Source organism: Anopheles moucheti, chromosome 3 (genome assembly GCF_943734755.1).
Source record: "Anopheles moucheti chromosome 3, idAnoMoucSN_F20_07, whole genome shotgun sequence".
Classification (NCBI taxonomy): Eukaryota; Metazoa; Arthropoda; class Insecta; order Diptera; family Culicidae; genus Anopheles; species Anopheles moucheti.
In genome coordinates this window covers 16,379,257-16,394,311 of record NC_069141.1, presented here as the reverse complement: position 1 = coordinate 16,394,311, position 15,055 = coordinate 16,379,257, and the positions used below count along the sequence as shown (strand labels likewise).

Here is a 15,055-nt window from a genome sequence, read left to right as displayed (position 1 = left end):
TACAGGTGAATTGATAGCCGTGATATGTCCAGAACGGCAGCCAACAACGGTTAACTTAAGCTATCGTTTCAGCTGTATTTTCCCCCAACTGTGTGCATTCATCGATATGTTCTTTTTCTTACCTTACGGATTCATGAAGCAAATACATCGGTTAATAATGGTTATTATTGCATTTTCGGCTTTGTCTTTTCTCATCGATGGTTTCTTACCGATCATTTCTGATCTGATCGTGGCAGAAAACGTGCTTAGTTGTCTATATAGCGGATGAATGTATTTCAATAGTAATTTACAAGGAATATGCGAATTCCTCTATAGGGCGAATAACTCATGCACCAAATCACGTTCTAGTAGGCATCAACACGTGGTGGTGGAGCGTAATATTCATCACCCTTGCGTTCACCATTCCATCCCTGGCGATGTCTTTCCATTCGCATAGCCTGCGGTAATTGTAAAAACGGAGCGTTGGTCATTTGTTGTGGAAAAGCTTTTCGTGGAGTTTTTTTTTTAACGTACCCGGAATCGCGCAATCTGCTTCGCCATAAACGCGCACTCCTGAAAGTCGGCCAACAGATCAGCACACTTCTTCGCACCACGCACGGTACCGTAGGCTTCCAAGCAGTCGATCGATGCCATCTCTAGCTCGCCACACTTGTGGTACTGCTGGAAGTTGACCATCGACGCGGTCAGATCGGTAAACGGTGAGCGGAAGAATGGTCCCAGAGACATGATGCGGCCTGCAGGTTCAACCGGTTACTGAATCGAAAAGGCGAAAAAATACAATGCCAACCGTGCACTTTGTTTAATGTTGTCCCGACCAATGTAAATCTGTGTTCTTCGGTGAAATATCAAAATAAAGCAGTTGTGATGTAACGTTCCTGACAGAAGTATGTATTAATGTGATGCTAAATTGAAACTTTTTGTAGTGAATCTTCTGCAGTAAACTGTCTCGAACTGATACAGATTGTGCAGAAACTATTCCCGATTTACTTACACCTCTAAAACGCGTTATATTAAGAAAAATTGCGGTAGAAACTCACCTTCGCGATTTAGGAACACAAGTGCTCTATTGTTATTATATTTTTCAGTACGTCAAATGTGGCAGCCGTGTTGCCAGATGTATTCTATTTTGAATTTCGTAAATAACCAGTAAATAACTCCACACTGTGTCCACACGCGAGCAAAATGAAAAAACGCGAGAGTTTTTAGCGCAAAATAGATATAGACCAGCGTGGCTTTCATCCTAGGTTGCGCACTTTGAATGCTGAAGTTGTTTCAAATTTTCTGTGAGTTTGCAACACACTGATTCAGATAATATTTTTGAAATACGACAGTTTTGAAGTACATAGTATGTTAAAGTAAGGAATATATTTCAGTCCGTTATTAACAATTAATATATGAAGGATTTACAACACCTTAAAACCCATTTAAAAATCCGATAATCCGATCATAATCCGATGATAATCGGATAATAGTCCGATCATAATCCGATCATAATCTGATCATAATCCGATGATTATCCGATCATAATCCGATGATAATCCAATGGTAATTCAATGATAATCCGATAATAATCTGATAGTTAGGCAGTTCATAATAGATGTATTAGATAATTGGCATTAGTTTATATTAGCTAAGAATGTTATCGGGTAACCCGATAAGGTTATATTGAATAATGGACCTTAATTTCATACACCTTTTTTATTTATTTCCATTATGACGACCGAGGGCCGTATGATCTAATTTCATACACTTTGTAGAACAAAAAATCTTCATGTTCAGTAAACATTGAACTTACATTATTCGTTCCTTTTAAAAACAAAGGCAATAGATTTATTGAATAGAAATATTTCTTCGATTTGTACCTATATTTGAACGTTCAATTAAAATATTGCTACAAATAACAGCTTCAATCGGTATGATTACGGATTATCATCGGTATGATTGCGACATTGGTTTTGATGCGATCACATATATCTCTGGTAAGGCTGCAGCTTATGCTTTCTAGAATTGTACGAACCATCGCTCGTGTCGCTATCGGTATGTCTGTCATATCCTTCTCTGTAGCTGCTGTTTCTATCTGTCTGATTACGATCCCTATGTTGGCGGCTACGGGAAGAATCATAAATTCCATGATAAGGATGACCGTCATATACGCGGCTCTTCCGGTCGCTACTACTGGTACTATCCGACCGAGATCGATCTCTGTTTCGACATGATCGCTCTTCTGTTTTGGTATAGTGACTCGTTTCGCCTAGAACCTCATATCGACTAGAACTGGAACTTGGACCAAAATCTTTAGCACTATATTTAGGTTTCTTACTGCTTGAACCGGATCCAGTACTTTCACTTTTGTAGAAACGCGGTTCTTGCCTATCAACAGAACGATGGTTGCTTGATCTACCACTTTCCAATGTACCGTAATGTCGCTCTTCATGACGATTCTCCACTGAACTTTCCACCTCTGCCACCTGATGCTCTACCGAATCGTCCCGAACAACTTGAACTTGATTTACTTTTAAAGTAGAAGCATTTTGCATCTGCCCGACAAACCTATTCGCGTTCGGTATGATGAACCCTTTTCCATTCTTTAGTTTGGATTTACAGTTTTCCAATGGATCGTATGCCTTGTAAGCAAAATCATCCCAACACTCGCTGTCATCTTGTAACGTTCTTCCACCCGTAGTTTTCTGCTTGCTGGGCTCAGCCGTGTTGTAAATCAGATCATCAGCCGGATCGGGTAATTTGTCCTTACTGTCGCCAGCCGTGTTATTAATGATAACCTTGTACTGCAGTAACTCTTTCCGACCGGAACAAGTCTTCATGTGATCCCTCAGATTCTCCTCCTTTACCAGGTGGGAAGTATCGAAATGGCACGTCACGAGCTTTATATCCGGATGTTGGCGCTTGCACTTGACGAGATGCGATGCAAACGTTTTTGCCGCGATTTTATGCAGTGGATCGAACGGGCATTGCCGATAATCAGACATTTTGGTTACAGAAATCTTCTATCGGTAAAAAGAAGATTTTTCAGTGATGGAGCTACGTTTTTACAATGCACAGCAGTATTCTTACCTGGCGTATGTGCTACATTACATGTTTATGCTGACACTGTTGGCTGTGTTTCGCTGATCAGCATCTTTCCTTCTACACTGCACACACTGAGTATGTATTGTTTACATACATTTCTTCGCATGTCAGTGTTTCAATGTCATTGCAAGATGTACACGATACGTTCAGAGGGAGTGTAAAATGACAACTGCGTGTGGCAGCACTGGATCGGACCCTGTTTGTCAGTGTTGCCAGTTTTATCTATTTTTCCCAATGCGTAAGAGAAATTTGAAAATTTTTGGTCCCTTTCGCTAATTGAGCAGAAAATATAATATTGCATTGTTTTTATCATGTCTTCGACGTGCCGTGGCATGCAATAATTGGTATTTTCAATATATTGAATTTTATAGCTCTTGAAGAACACGTTCCACAGAACACAGGAAAACACAACCACCAATTTCTGCAGTTACAGTTTTGCGCTTTATTAGAACAAAACCACAACTTTCATTTCTCCCGACTCTGGTAGATTAAACAGGGTGCAAACACTTCACCTGAGTTACACACTTGCTTTTGCTTAACGAAGATTATCGATACAAAATCTAAACGGAAAAGGTTTAACAAAAAAGAAGACATTTTTAAAACAAATCAATTCCAACAAAGTGTGTATGGGTGCGTGCGTGTGGAAGACACTCAGCTTTTCTTCGCTTTCTTACCCAATGTATACACACACGCAAACACACGATCCTGACCTAACTACTATACGGGACTATATGCATTTAGGGAGGCGGGCAGCGCGAATGCAGCGGTATGATCCTAACGAGGGAGGTCCTTGATCTGCCACTGGTACATTATAAACCGCCATTCATATGGAACCGAACCGCTTGGTACGAAACCTCTCTTTAAACTGAAGTCCGGTGGGCTAGTCCAACCTTTTCTGCAAAGTTCCCTAGCAGACTACCGAGCGCCGAGTCCGGTACCGATTTGAATTTGAATGCGATTGTCGAGTAGTAGCAGTTGTAGAATAATGTTCGCACTTGATTCAATCGTTCACGACGCCTAAAATGAGAAACATGGGTTTGATAGAATACACTATAGGCGAAAATAGTCAACGTACCAACCCCGGTCTAACTTACATGGCGTAGAAATCGTGACTGTAGGACGAGCTGAAACATTCATCGTCCAGAATCGTGCAACAGCTGGAGTCCTGCGATTGTTGCTGTTGATGCAAATGGGGGCCAGCACAGGGAGGAGCATGTCCCGAGCCGTGATGATGATGCTGATTAGCATTAGGCGTTGTCGCGGTCGTGTCTCCCGTTGTTCCACTACATCCGACATGATTGTTACCATAAACATTACTATATACATGGTGGAACTGTGGCTGGTGTTGTTGCTGTTGATGATTGTGGTGGTGGTGATAGTGATGATGATGATGATGATGTTGGTGGTGCTGGTTGTTTGGCGCTGCATGATGTAGTTCCGTTGCCGAGTCTGTACTACGAAGGCTTCCGGTTCCAGAAATCATCTGCCAACTACCCACCGACAACGAGGACGTAGACTCCTGACGCTGTCTTAATCTGCTCGCCACCGGCACCGAGACGGGACTAGTTCTAAGATCATACCGAGAAGGAAGAGAGAAAAATGTTAGACACCCATTGCACATTGCGACAAAAGCAACCATGCAAACTAAATGATTGATTGCATTAAAACATTCCAAAACGATTCACTGCAACCTAAACGAAAGCTACTTCGTAATGGAACAACAATCAACATCATAGTAGGTAGCATTGAATCCTGCTCGAATCGAATTTTGCAAGGATGTGAAAATGAAGAAAGGAGAGAGAGACAAAGATAGAACAAAAACACATAACTACTAACCTTTTCGGTTGCGGTGACCAAGCGCAATGATTACTGAGATTAGTAGTACTATCGTTCGATATGCATCCAATACTGCTATTACTATCGTGACTATGCGCTAACCAGCCATTGCTATAGGAGGAATGATTTTGGATGGGATTTGTTTTGTATGTTTTCCGGTGGAAGAATTTTTTTGGAACCGGTAGAAATAGAATAGAAGAACAAACAAAACAAAGCAATGAAAAGATAAAGAAGAAAATATTTAGCAACGCGTGTTTAAAAAGAGCCAGATTGCACGATACTACAAGTAGAAGAAAGAAGATGTACTTCTGTAAGGAAAGATGTTGATTCTGATAATGAGGATGTTTGTGCTAACTAGAAAAAGAAACATAAATTAAGCAAAATGTCACGAATTCAGGTGAAAGGCCAGATGAATCTTTTCTAGAATGCGTTTAAATTATGCGACAATAACCAATGATTCTGACCCCCACAAGAGAAGTAAAACTCAATCCTATTTTGATTCATCGTTTATAGTTGAACCTATTCCATTCAAAGTACTCGCTTCTTTACGTTCTCTTACCCATTGCTTGCATTCAAACTGTCGTCATGAGAGTTGCGAACACCGACAATCGGACGGCTACCGCTCGTAGCATGATGATGGATGCTGGAACCACCGATCGTTACATTAATCCCACCACCGCTGCCGGGCGTATTGACTGATCCGTTCGCACCGACACTGATGCACGTTTGCGTATCATGCTGGGACGAGCTTCGACCACTCAGACAACTGCAAGTGGAGTTGAGGGAAACACTGGAGCCTCTACTTTCCCCATCAAGCAGTATACCGTCCAGCATGGATTCACTATCGGTTCGTATCACACCTATACTGCTACTGCCGCTGCTGTGTTTGCTTTTATAACTAAAAGGGGAAGAAAGAGGACAATACGACAATTTTGATTTTCACGCGAGATCGGAACCATCATCCACTTACCGCTGTCCCAAAATGCTATACTCATCCTCGGCGATATACTTTAAAGCGTAGAAGCAAAAGAAAAATATCACCTCGCCTTTGTTCAAACGATCGGGCAGATTGTGTCCGAACAGCAACCAATCGTACGCGATTGTAAAGTAAAGGATTTGTGCCGCACTCAGCGACTGATGGATGGCACCGTCGGCCCACAGTGACAGACGCAACAGCGACACAAACAGTGGTGTCCGATCCCAACCGCTGATGCAGTGTATCAGCAATCCCGAGCTGCTATCCTGCAGATAGCGCAGCAGAAGCTTCAGATAGTTTTGCGTTATCTTTACCAGATCCCAATCCTTGTAGTTTTCCCAATCGATCTGCAGCTGTGCCGTTACCGTATCGTCCGGTACGCCGATATTGGCATCAACGTGCGCCTGCGACCAGTCGAAAACGAGCCCTTCGCCAGAATAGTTATTGTCACGATAGTCGCGGAAAAATTCGCATCCCGGGTACGGTAGCGAGATAATCTTAAACTCGGCGTACCGATTCTCCTTGTCCACCTTCTCCGAGGACGTGACGTTCATGCCGAACTTTACCTTCTTCTTCTCGACCATGAAGTCCACTATCGTGCCGACGTTTAGCGTCTTGAGCAGCTTAATATCCTGGCTGCGAACCCGATCGAACAGCTGCCAGTCGCTGTTCGTGATTGGTTCTTCGAACGTGTCTTCGGGCAGTGAAGTTTCGCGGGCTTCGTATGCTTCCTCTGCAAAGCAAGAAAGATACCACTTTAGATTAAAAACGAAAAATCAGCGAAAGACCGGCCCACAGCCGTAAACTTACCATCGAGCGTCGGTGAGGTAGCTGTTGAATCTAGGCTATAGAAGAGGTAATCCAATCCGGACCGTCCATAAATCTCCGGTCCTCCGGACAACGTGGCCGAACGGCAAATGTACTTGCCCTTGTACAGTATGACCGGCAACGGAAACCGTGCCCGGCAGCGGGCGAACCGGGCTTTGTTAATAAGATCGCGCAGCTTGTTACCATCGTACGTCGTTTCGTAGATGGTTTGCTGTCCCGGACCGGCGGATGGTGCAGACGGTGGTGGTTGCTGCTGGTGAGACGCTTGATGTGCCTGAGCGGTCGGCGGTCCCGAACGGGTGAGAAAATCGTTAATGCTGGAGAAACCATTGTTGGAACCGCCGGCTGGTGCCTGAGTATTATTGCCTGAGCTGCTGGAGAGGTTCTTGTATTCGTACTCCGGTATCAGCAGCGTGCTGGGATAGTGCGAGGATAGTTCACCGGTAGTGTTGCTTATCTCGATTACGCTGTAGTCCTGCTGGAGTAGTACGTTACACCGGTGCATAACGTCATTGCCCTGTGCGTGGTGAGAACAAGAGTAAACATTGTGAATGAAAGCGTGTGTGATGTTGCCTATTTATCGCGTGCAAAGGTACGATTGCGGCCAATTGCGTGAGGGAATGCTTTTGTTACAACATATCAGACCGTCGAATTTCTTTTTTGTCTAGCATTTCTAGCTGCACAATCGGTACATGGATTTGATGGTAAAATCATTCACTGCCAACGATCCCCATCCCCTAAATAACGATCATATTGTGAATTATTTAGTGGGTTTTTTTGCAATCAAGATCGCTCTGTTGCTGTTGATTGCAAAGACTTTCTACGAGGGTTCATACATTTCTGCGGAGTCGCCAATATTTAAGCATTCATAAATGTTTTAAGAATCGATGAACTAACTCAGTAAATCTCGGGAATTGCCTGTATATCATGCACCATGTCCATCACATGGACTGCCTGTAAATGCTGAGTTGTAAAACCCCTGCACTTCAAGTCAATTGTATATCTTTACATTCTTTAGCATGGAAAATGTTACTCATGAAAAACGAAACAAATCATGTTAAAAATAGAAATGTTTGCAAACATCTCATTCTCGACAAAAGGGAACAAAATACGCCTTCCGTTTTAAAATCACCTCTCTGCTCGTTATGCTTGCAAATTAACCGCGCACCAGAATCAAATGCGATGTAAACAAAAATCATTGTAACAGCATCAACGGACACACAAGCAAGCACTGTGATTTAAAGGGAATTGCCTACTTAGGTTGAATTGTTTTTCTATGCGTTTGATTGCTTTGAGAATGGTCGTAAAATTCGTGAATTGTTTGCACAACTGTTTTGGAATGGTTTTCTCGCTATTTAATCGAAAAAATCAATTAAACTAAACTTGAACTAAACCAAACCGTTTCACATTCCCAGTGGTAAGCACACGCAGTCCGATATACTATTGGCATCGCCTACTATAATGTCCTTCAGTAACAAATTTAATAAAACCTTGATCCAATCGAACGAGCAGCAACAAATTGCAACCGGTTGAAGAGACAGGGCAAAATACAACCTGCCGTAACACAGGAAGATGGCACCCGTGAAGATGATACACCACGTAAGTAACCACGGGAAAGTTTAGGTGGGAAGGTGGATCGGTGATGATGGTGCTTTGGATAAAAATAACAAATCCGAAACGTGTCCAAACACACAAAGCACACGGTTAGTGCCCGCAACAAAGAGCAGAAGAAACCCCGGAGTTGTATTGTTGCTGTTGTCTGTGGCCTTTCTCCCACTATTGGCTGTGTTTGCGGTTACGTTTTCGCTTTTGTTTGCTACAAACTCGCGCACGCACACTCGCTCGTACACATGTTGCGAATAAACCTAGAATATCATTTCCGTACTGTCGCGATTTCCGCCCCCCGCTACAGGCACTCCCACCTTCCGCCTTCGTCGCGCTGGATTACTTAAGCGCGTAGTAAATAATGTGCCCTGAACGGTTGAGTACACAAGATGGAAAAGGACAACAAAAGTGCTGTTGTTACAAATTAGCGAATTTCTTTGCGCGAAAATGTGTGCGCGTATCTGGCTACTTTGATCGAGTGCATCACAAATCTGACAACATTTCACAACGTAAAGCATCCCTCTAGTCTCTCCCAGCATCACCATCATCTTCCCTGGCCATTTCATCCACGTGTGTAGTTTAATGTTATTCAAAATTTGCTGCTAATTCCCGTGGGATCACCAATACAGCGACAAAAGCGGACTATCGTGTACAAGGACGGTGGCGCCAGCAAGGTCTTCGCGTAGGGTTGGTTCCGCTTATCGCGGAATGTACTTCGACACGGGGTGGTTGCTAGCAAGCAAAACAAGTATGTACACATGGAAAACCACCACCACCGCCTTAGCGATCAAGTAGACGGGGCGTGCGATAAACGTCGACGTCACGCGGAATATGGGTGAATAGGTTATGGCTGGTTACTGTAGGGGCTTCTTCCATAGGCCTCTAGTACAGGGTAACTGTTTTGCGACCTTCTTTTGTAAATATTTTGCAGCTCCGCTATACTATGCCTCTGCTTGCCCTTGACAAGTGCTGCGTGTATGGAGCGCAACATCCCGTAACTATACTACCGTATTCACGTACATTTTCACAATCCTTCGCGCGGTACATGTTCTTGGCGAAGTATTCCAATAATGATTGGATGTCCTGCGGCAGTATTTCGCAATTCATCCTTGCTGCTGTACATTGACGATGACGGTTTGGAAGCAGGAACGCGTATGCGAAACACGATGCGATCAATGATGCTGACGGTGTCGTGATGTGGCACAGGAAACCCGTATCACACGCGTTCTATTCAACGCAGTTTTAGTAGAGATAGGTTTTTATGGAACACCCTGGGTTGGGTGCTGCTGCTGCTGCTGCTGCTAGCTAAGGTGCCACGGAGGATTCGCGAATTATGGCTGTGCGCACGTGGGGTCAATGGAATGGTACGCGATCCGCACCAACACCGCCCGCAAACGGAACCGATGACGACACGCGAGGGCAATACGCAAAATACGGAATTCGCTCGATCTGCTACGCAGCAATCCGTTCGCTGAGTAACGGCCCGGACCTGGATCTTTTCTTTCGGAATGAGCTGATAAACAAAACAAATGTTTTGTTTACCGCACACACAGATGCACACGAGCACGCATAGAGATTGGGCACGGGTTCGGGTTATTTTTTTTGCTCTCCGTTCACCAATAAACGTACGACCGTGAGTGAGAAGAAATACTTCCGCAAAAGATCACTTGGGCGCTGGGCAAACGCGTCAAACCCGCGATATTCGACGCGTGGTACGAATTTCCGCGACCGCTTCGTGCAGTAGGAAGAGACGAATAATTTTGCGTGCTCCTTTCTGCTGCTAGCTTTCACATTGGGTTGAAGTTTTTCTTTGTAAATAAAAAGCACGAATTCGCGTAGCAGCCGCACAATGCGAAGCGCTGCGGTCTCGATCTGTGACTGTATGACATTACCATAGTGAATGGTCATTTTTGGATAAAAAACAATAACTTTCTATAAAATTGTAGACATCGATCTATAGTTTCAGAAACCAGTATGAATTTGAGAGGGATTGATTGTTTGTAAGCAATTCTCACATTGAAGGTTTTTATGAGGGTCCACCACTGTGCTGCATGAAAAATATTCGAAATATCGAAGCTGCTCGACAACGACAGCTTTCACTAGTATCCGCATCGTGGCGCTTCAATCTCCCAAGCAACAAACAGTACCAACGCAAGTTCAGTGGCAGAATAGCGCAAATTTGAAAATTATTAATGGAATTGTTTATTGCTCGTTCGAGAATGTACAGCATACGACCAGACTCTTATGGCACGGATACACGCTGAGAGCTCGAGCGAGGCGAGAGATCGCTCAGCCCCGGATTTTGACAGTTACACGCTTCAAACGCCAAAGGAAACGCTTAAGCAAAATGGCGGTCGGCTGTTTGTTTATGTTTTGAAAAGTGGAGGTTCCGGCCATCATCTTCTAAGCCACTTTGCATTGCAATGCTCCTGCTAAGGATTTGTACCACACACGCAAATATATGTTGTGTTGAAGCTCCCAGCCCCAATTGTATCATCTTGCATATCTATTGTGCCGGATGCCGGTGTTACCGATCGGTACCTGCCCGATAAGTTCTTGTTTTTTAATCGTGAGGGAAGAAATGAACACACAGCACCCGAATAAGAGTGGTGCGACGCTGAAATTTTTCAGTAAAAAAATATTTGTTTACAACATCCTTTGAGAAACAAACAAGCAGTCAGCTGATGATGGCAGTTCAAGCGTTGAAAATTGAGTTCTCAAATCTCTCACCTCGCTCGAGCTCTCAGCGTGTATCCGTGCCATTACGCGGAGAATATGCACCAGAGAAATTCACAATACAGCGAAAGTTGAATTTCCTTTAGCACTTCGTTTACTAGCTAATCGGCCCGGTTACAGGGCTATGCAACAGAATTCCGTTGTGTACGCAAACTCAAAGATGTTTAAAAAGAGGGTTTCTCCCAATTGGTGGACGTTGTTAATTTTATTTCATTTAGTTTAAAAATTTGTCAAATTTCACATCACCCGAGATGCCTTGGCTTGGATGTAACGTTGGCTCCCACAAAAAAAAACTATTCGGCAAAGCATATTCCAAGTCACATAGAGCAATTCTTGTTATTTTAGGTTTTCACAGGCATTGAGCCTTAGTGGCTTCGTCTCTAAGTCTGAGATAGCCATTTGTCTGATCTGGACATCTGCATCGTGTTTTAGATATGTGTTCATTGTAGTTGAATAATCCCGAACCTTGGTCAGATATCACGAATGAAATGTTTCCAAAAAATATACGACACGTCCTGTTTGCGTTCAGCTCCCACCTGGACTGTGATGCTCATATGCGGCGACATATCATTTTAACATGAGTACACCAAATTACACTTAAGCAGTTCACAAGAATCTTGCGTCAGATTATACTCCTATCTCTTATCCTGTTTTTCATACGCACTGCACAATATTTCATCGAAAGTCGACGACTTTCACAATTGGAATCCTACAACTGATTGCATATGTCTAAGGTCAAGTAGGTATTCCCATTCAGGTACTACTGGTTACACATGAGTTTTCTGCAACATAGCACAACAACAACAACAACGCCTCCAACTAAAATTTGTATAGCGATAACTAAATCGAGAACAGGCATAGCAAACAAATACACTAATAAAGAACTTAACTGACTAATGAACTACATTCGAGGCAATTTTCATCTTTATTTAGAAGGTAGGAAAAATTCAATTGCCGCTGTCGTAATCTGAAGTGTATGACATTTCAGTTGGCATTTGACGGTTCGGCCACAACGCGAAGATTGTCAAAATTCGTCACTTGGGTATTTTTCCATCTTCCGCGGACGTTCGTACGATTTTCCTGGCTGAAAATCTTTGCTTTTTACCTTGCATATTTGCGTATCAGGTAATTAAAACTGTGTTTAAACGGCACGTAAGCTCGTGCCCCGTGTGGAAACGCTCGAGTACGGTAGCAAAAGTGTTTGGAAGTGTCCAAAATCGTCACCCAAAAAAGTGGTCCGTATAAAGCAAAAAATTCGCTATGGTGGACAGCTCTCGAAGTAATTTTTTTTGCCCTGCGTTGCTCGTAATCTTTCTCTCGCTTTTTCGCTTCTGCTCTTCACTTACGAAGCGACCGTCTCTCTCTGTCAGCTGTGAATGGTGCGTTGGTGCTCACTCTACTGCTAGATGAAGGGGTCTTCTATCTCGCTCCGTGCCCCACGACACGATGGCTCTCCTTCATGGGGTTGCTTTGTGAGGGAATGGCGATGACGACGACGGAACCGACGTTCCGATTGTGATCCGCTTTCGCCCTCCTTCACCCCCTGGGGGTTGCCAGCCACCCCTCAGCCACATTTCATCATTGGTTGATGTGGGCTGCGTTACGTCCTCGTCTCGCCGCATAGTCCACAGTACGTGGGGAGTCAACAAGATTTGTAGTGGTAGCGCACGAAATGATGATGGTTGTGTATAGTACACACATTGGTAGTAAAACCAATAGCAACACAGCAACCCATCACATTACCGTCAGCATCCAAACACCACCACCAGCCTGAGAAAAGGGATACCGTGAGTGTTGTGTGATCGTTCGTCATGTTCGTCGCGTGTGCATTGGTGAATATCGGTGTGTATTTTGTCATGTTACGAAGCAATCAGCAGCTGTGTGTGAGCGGCGGAATTACCATTGCTTCTAGTGATTTCTTTGCTATACGCGATAGAGAAAGCATAATTGTGAAGGGGGGGATTAGTAGAACCCTTAATTGTCACCTACTCGCGGGTATGTCGTTAATTCCTTGCCCAGGGAAAACAAACAAAGGTTATTTTGTTGAATTGTTTGAAACACAGTATAAAAACGCTAAAACGAAGACAAGTACAACAACGGATCATTTTAACGCTAACAGCCATCAATAATGAAGAATGCAACACGGTGTAAAAATGTGAAAATTTCGCTTGAAGTTGATTCTGAGCATTTCATCTCATCAATTAAATTTATCCAGCACACACATACACGCAGAGTTCCGTGGAAGAATTGCATCTCCAAATAGCCTACTCAGGTTGAATCTACTATACTCACAGTTGATTCCTTCCTTTATCGACGCAACAAAACTCAAGAGGTCTCTAAGACCCTGCTATTTCTGGCTTTCTGTGACTTTATATACCCGTAGCCGGAAGGCAGTACGAAGGATTGGTCCGGATGGGGTTTTGGACCAGTCCTGCCGTGTAAAGACTGGCGCAGCTACTAATACTGTACCGGGCCCCATAAACGGTTGATTAATAACCCTTACATTGGCCCGAAGCACTCGACAAAGATGGCTTTGTAAAATGGGTTGCATTACGGAAAGATTTCATCGATCCGTACAGGAACTGGAAAGAAGGAGAAGTGATACGAAATGGAAGTGGGAGATGCAGTACACCCTCCGTTTCTATTTAAAAAACAAATTTATATTCCGATTCCTTTTCTGTGATCAGCTCAACAAACGGAACATGGATTAACGATTTTTTGGTGGAAGCAACTATATTTCATTTTTCCCAACCAACGAAACAATAACACGCACACACACATTTAGCCATATGAAATGGATGAACGGTGGATGAGTGTGTTTGTGTTGTGTGCTATCTGAGCAGCCATACACTTTGAGTGCTATGTATGAGATACCGTGATGTAACTACTACCAATGTAAAGTTAGTTGTTTTGTTTTCCTACACTCGGGAAAATAGTCTAGCTGTTCGTTGATTTCTTCTTACAATTATTCTTTTCATACGCATCTGTAGCCCTGTGATGATTATGATGCTGATTATGCTACTCTACCTTCTCCATTGACGATTATCCTCATTGTTTTTATGTATTATTGTAATATGAAGGTTCGAAAATATTTTTGAATGATTTTATTCTCATTTTGTACAAACGGTTTATTTAAAGTTAGTATTTTTTAAGCTAAAAACTTCATATTGACCAAACATTTGATATGGAATGTGGTAAAGTTAGAGATTTAAGAATGAAGAATACCAGGTATACATAATCAATAATCGTCTGTTCGTATTGGTAGAGAGAACAATTGGACAAAAGCAGAAAAATGGGAACAAACATAACGCAAATAGATGTGTAAAAATGTAAACCATTTCACGCGCTAGTAGTGGTGCTAGAAAGCACGAGATGGTAGTGTGCGTGTATTGTATTTTTGTATCCCGTACTATTGCTTCGCAACTATTGCCTTTTATAGACCGCGATGAACAGAGAGAGAGAGCAAGTGCGATAAAGGAAGCGATAGGTAGCATTAAAGGGCACAGAATGAAACAAAAAACGCCGCAGTGAACATATGAGCGCATGTGTGTGGGTCGTACATGCAAGCATGAGGTGGTGTGTGTATCGAGTATGCGTAAAACGAAGGGACTGCTGAGTAAAATAACGTAAAAAGTTTACGTTTTTGTAAGTTCGTATGATTGTTCTTACTGCTTTTACGATGTGGGGGCCTGTTTTAAAGGAATTCATTAACGAATGATTTAAATAACCCAGACGGCGTTCCGGGGGAAATTTGTAATTCTCTGTCGGGAGTTGTAGAAGTGTGTGTGTGTATGTGTGTCTATATAATGACAACTTCACACTCGGTGCTAAAACAAAGAATGTAGTGTTACTCGCGTATGCAAAGGTTTGTTTGAATTGATGCAGGTGGATCATGCAACGCTAGGGGGAAGGGTGTCTCTGTCCTTCTCCATGGCACCAACACACTAACCTAACACGGACCGCGCACGCACACAACCACTCATACAA

General features: G+C 43.2%; 3 protein-coding genes across 4 annotated transcripts; all 3 read right to left on the bottom strand.

The window, feature by feature from the left end:
- Positions 1-254: 254 nt before the first annotated feature.
- On the bottom strand, positions 255-1,083 carry LOC128303577 (uncharacterized). The gene is made up of 3 exons (XM_053040571.1): positions 1,038-1,083; positions 514-753; positions 255-437 (listed from the first exon to the last, which is right to left on the bottom strand). Exons 2-3 carry the CDS (start codon positions 724-726, stop codon positions 345-347), a joined length of 306 nt encoding a protein of 101 aa, XP_052896531.1. The 5' UTR covers positions 727-753; positions 1,038-1,083; the 3' UTR covers positions 255-344.
- Positions 1,084-1,864: 781 nt separating this feature from the next.
- LOC128303990 (uncharacterized) lies at positions 1,865-3,153 on the bottom strand. Its single transcript, XM_053041101.1, has 2 exons — positions 3,073-3,153; positions 1,865-3,005 (listed from the first exon to the last, which is right to left on the bottom strand). Exon 2 carries the CDS (start codon positions 2,985-2,987, stop codon positions 1,965-1,967), a length of 1,023 nt encoding a protein of 340 aa, XP_052897061.1. The 5' UTR covers positions 2,988-3,005; positions 3,073-3,153; the 3' UTR covers positions 1,865-1,964.
- A 368-nt stretch (positions 3,154-3,521) lies between these two features.
- Positions 3,522-9,621, bottom strand: LOC128301211 (myotubularin-related protein 14). 2 transcript variants are annotated; one of them, XM_053037573.1, is made up of 7 exons: positions 9,353-9,621; positions 6,710-7,244; positions 5,894-6,632; positions 5,483-5,821; positions 4,924-5,034; positions 4,182-4,655; positions 3,522-4,104 (listed from the first exon to the last, which is right to left on the bottom strand). In XM_053037573.1, exons 1-7 carry the CDS (start codon positions 9,437-9,439, stop codon positions 3,948-3,950), a joined length of 2,442 nt encoding a protein of 813 aa, XP_052893533.1. In that variant the 5' UTR covers positions 9,440-9,621; the 3' UTR covers positions 3,522-3,947. The 2 variants fall into 2 exon arrangements, with proteins under 2 accessions (XP_052893533.1, XP_052893535.1); XM_053037575.1 differs by lacking the exon at positions 4,924-5,034.
- Between the last annotated feature and the right edge of the window lie 5,434 nt (positions 9,622-15,055).

What these genes read in the sequence shown, in the direction of transcription:
- LOC128303577 (XM_053040571.1), bottom strand. Translation starts at nt 726, where the DNA reads ATGTCTCTGGGACCATTCTTCCGCTCACCGTTTACCGATCTGACCGCG. An exon ending in AGCAGATTGCGCGATTCCGG is followed by an intron (nt 438 to 513) that starts GTACGTTAAAAA and finishes CAATTACCGCAG; the next exon opens with GCTATGCGAATGGAAAGACA.
- LOC128303990 (XM_053041101.1), bottom strand. Translation starts at nt 2,987, where the DNA reads ATGTCTGATTATCGGCAATGCCCGTTCGATCCACTGCATAAAATCGCG.
- LOC128301211 (XM_053037573.1), bottom strand. Translation starts at nt 9,439, where the DNA reads ATGAATTGCGAAATACTGCCGCAGGACATCCAATCATTATTGGAATAC. An exon ending in AGTTTGAATGCAAGCAATGG is followed by an intron (nt 5,035 to 5,482) that starts GTAAGAGAACGT and finishes TTCCTCCTATAG; the next exon opens with CAATGGCTGGTTAGCGCATA. An exon ending in AGTCACGATTTCTACGCCAT is followed by an intron (nt 4,105 to 4,181) that starts GTAAGTTAGACC and finishes TTCTCATTTTAG; the next exon opens with GCGTCGTGAACGATTGAATC.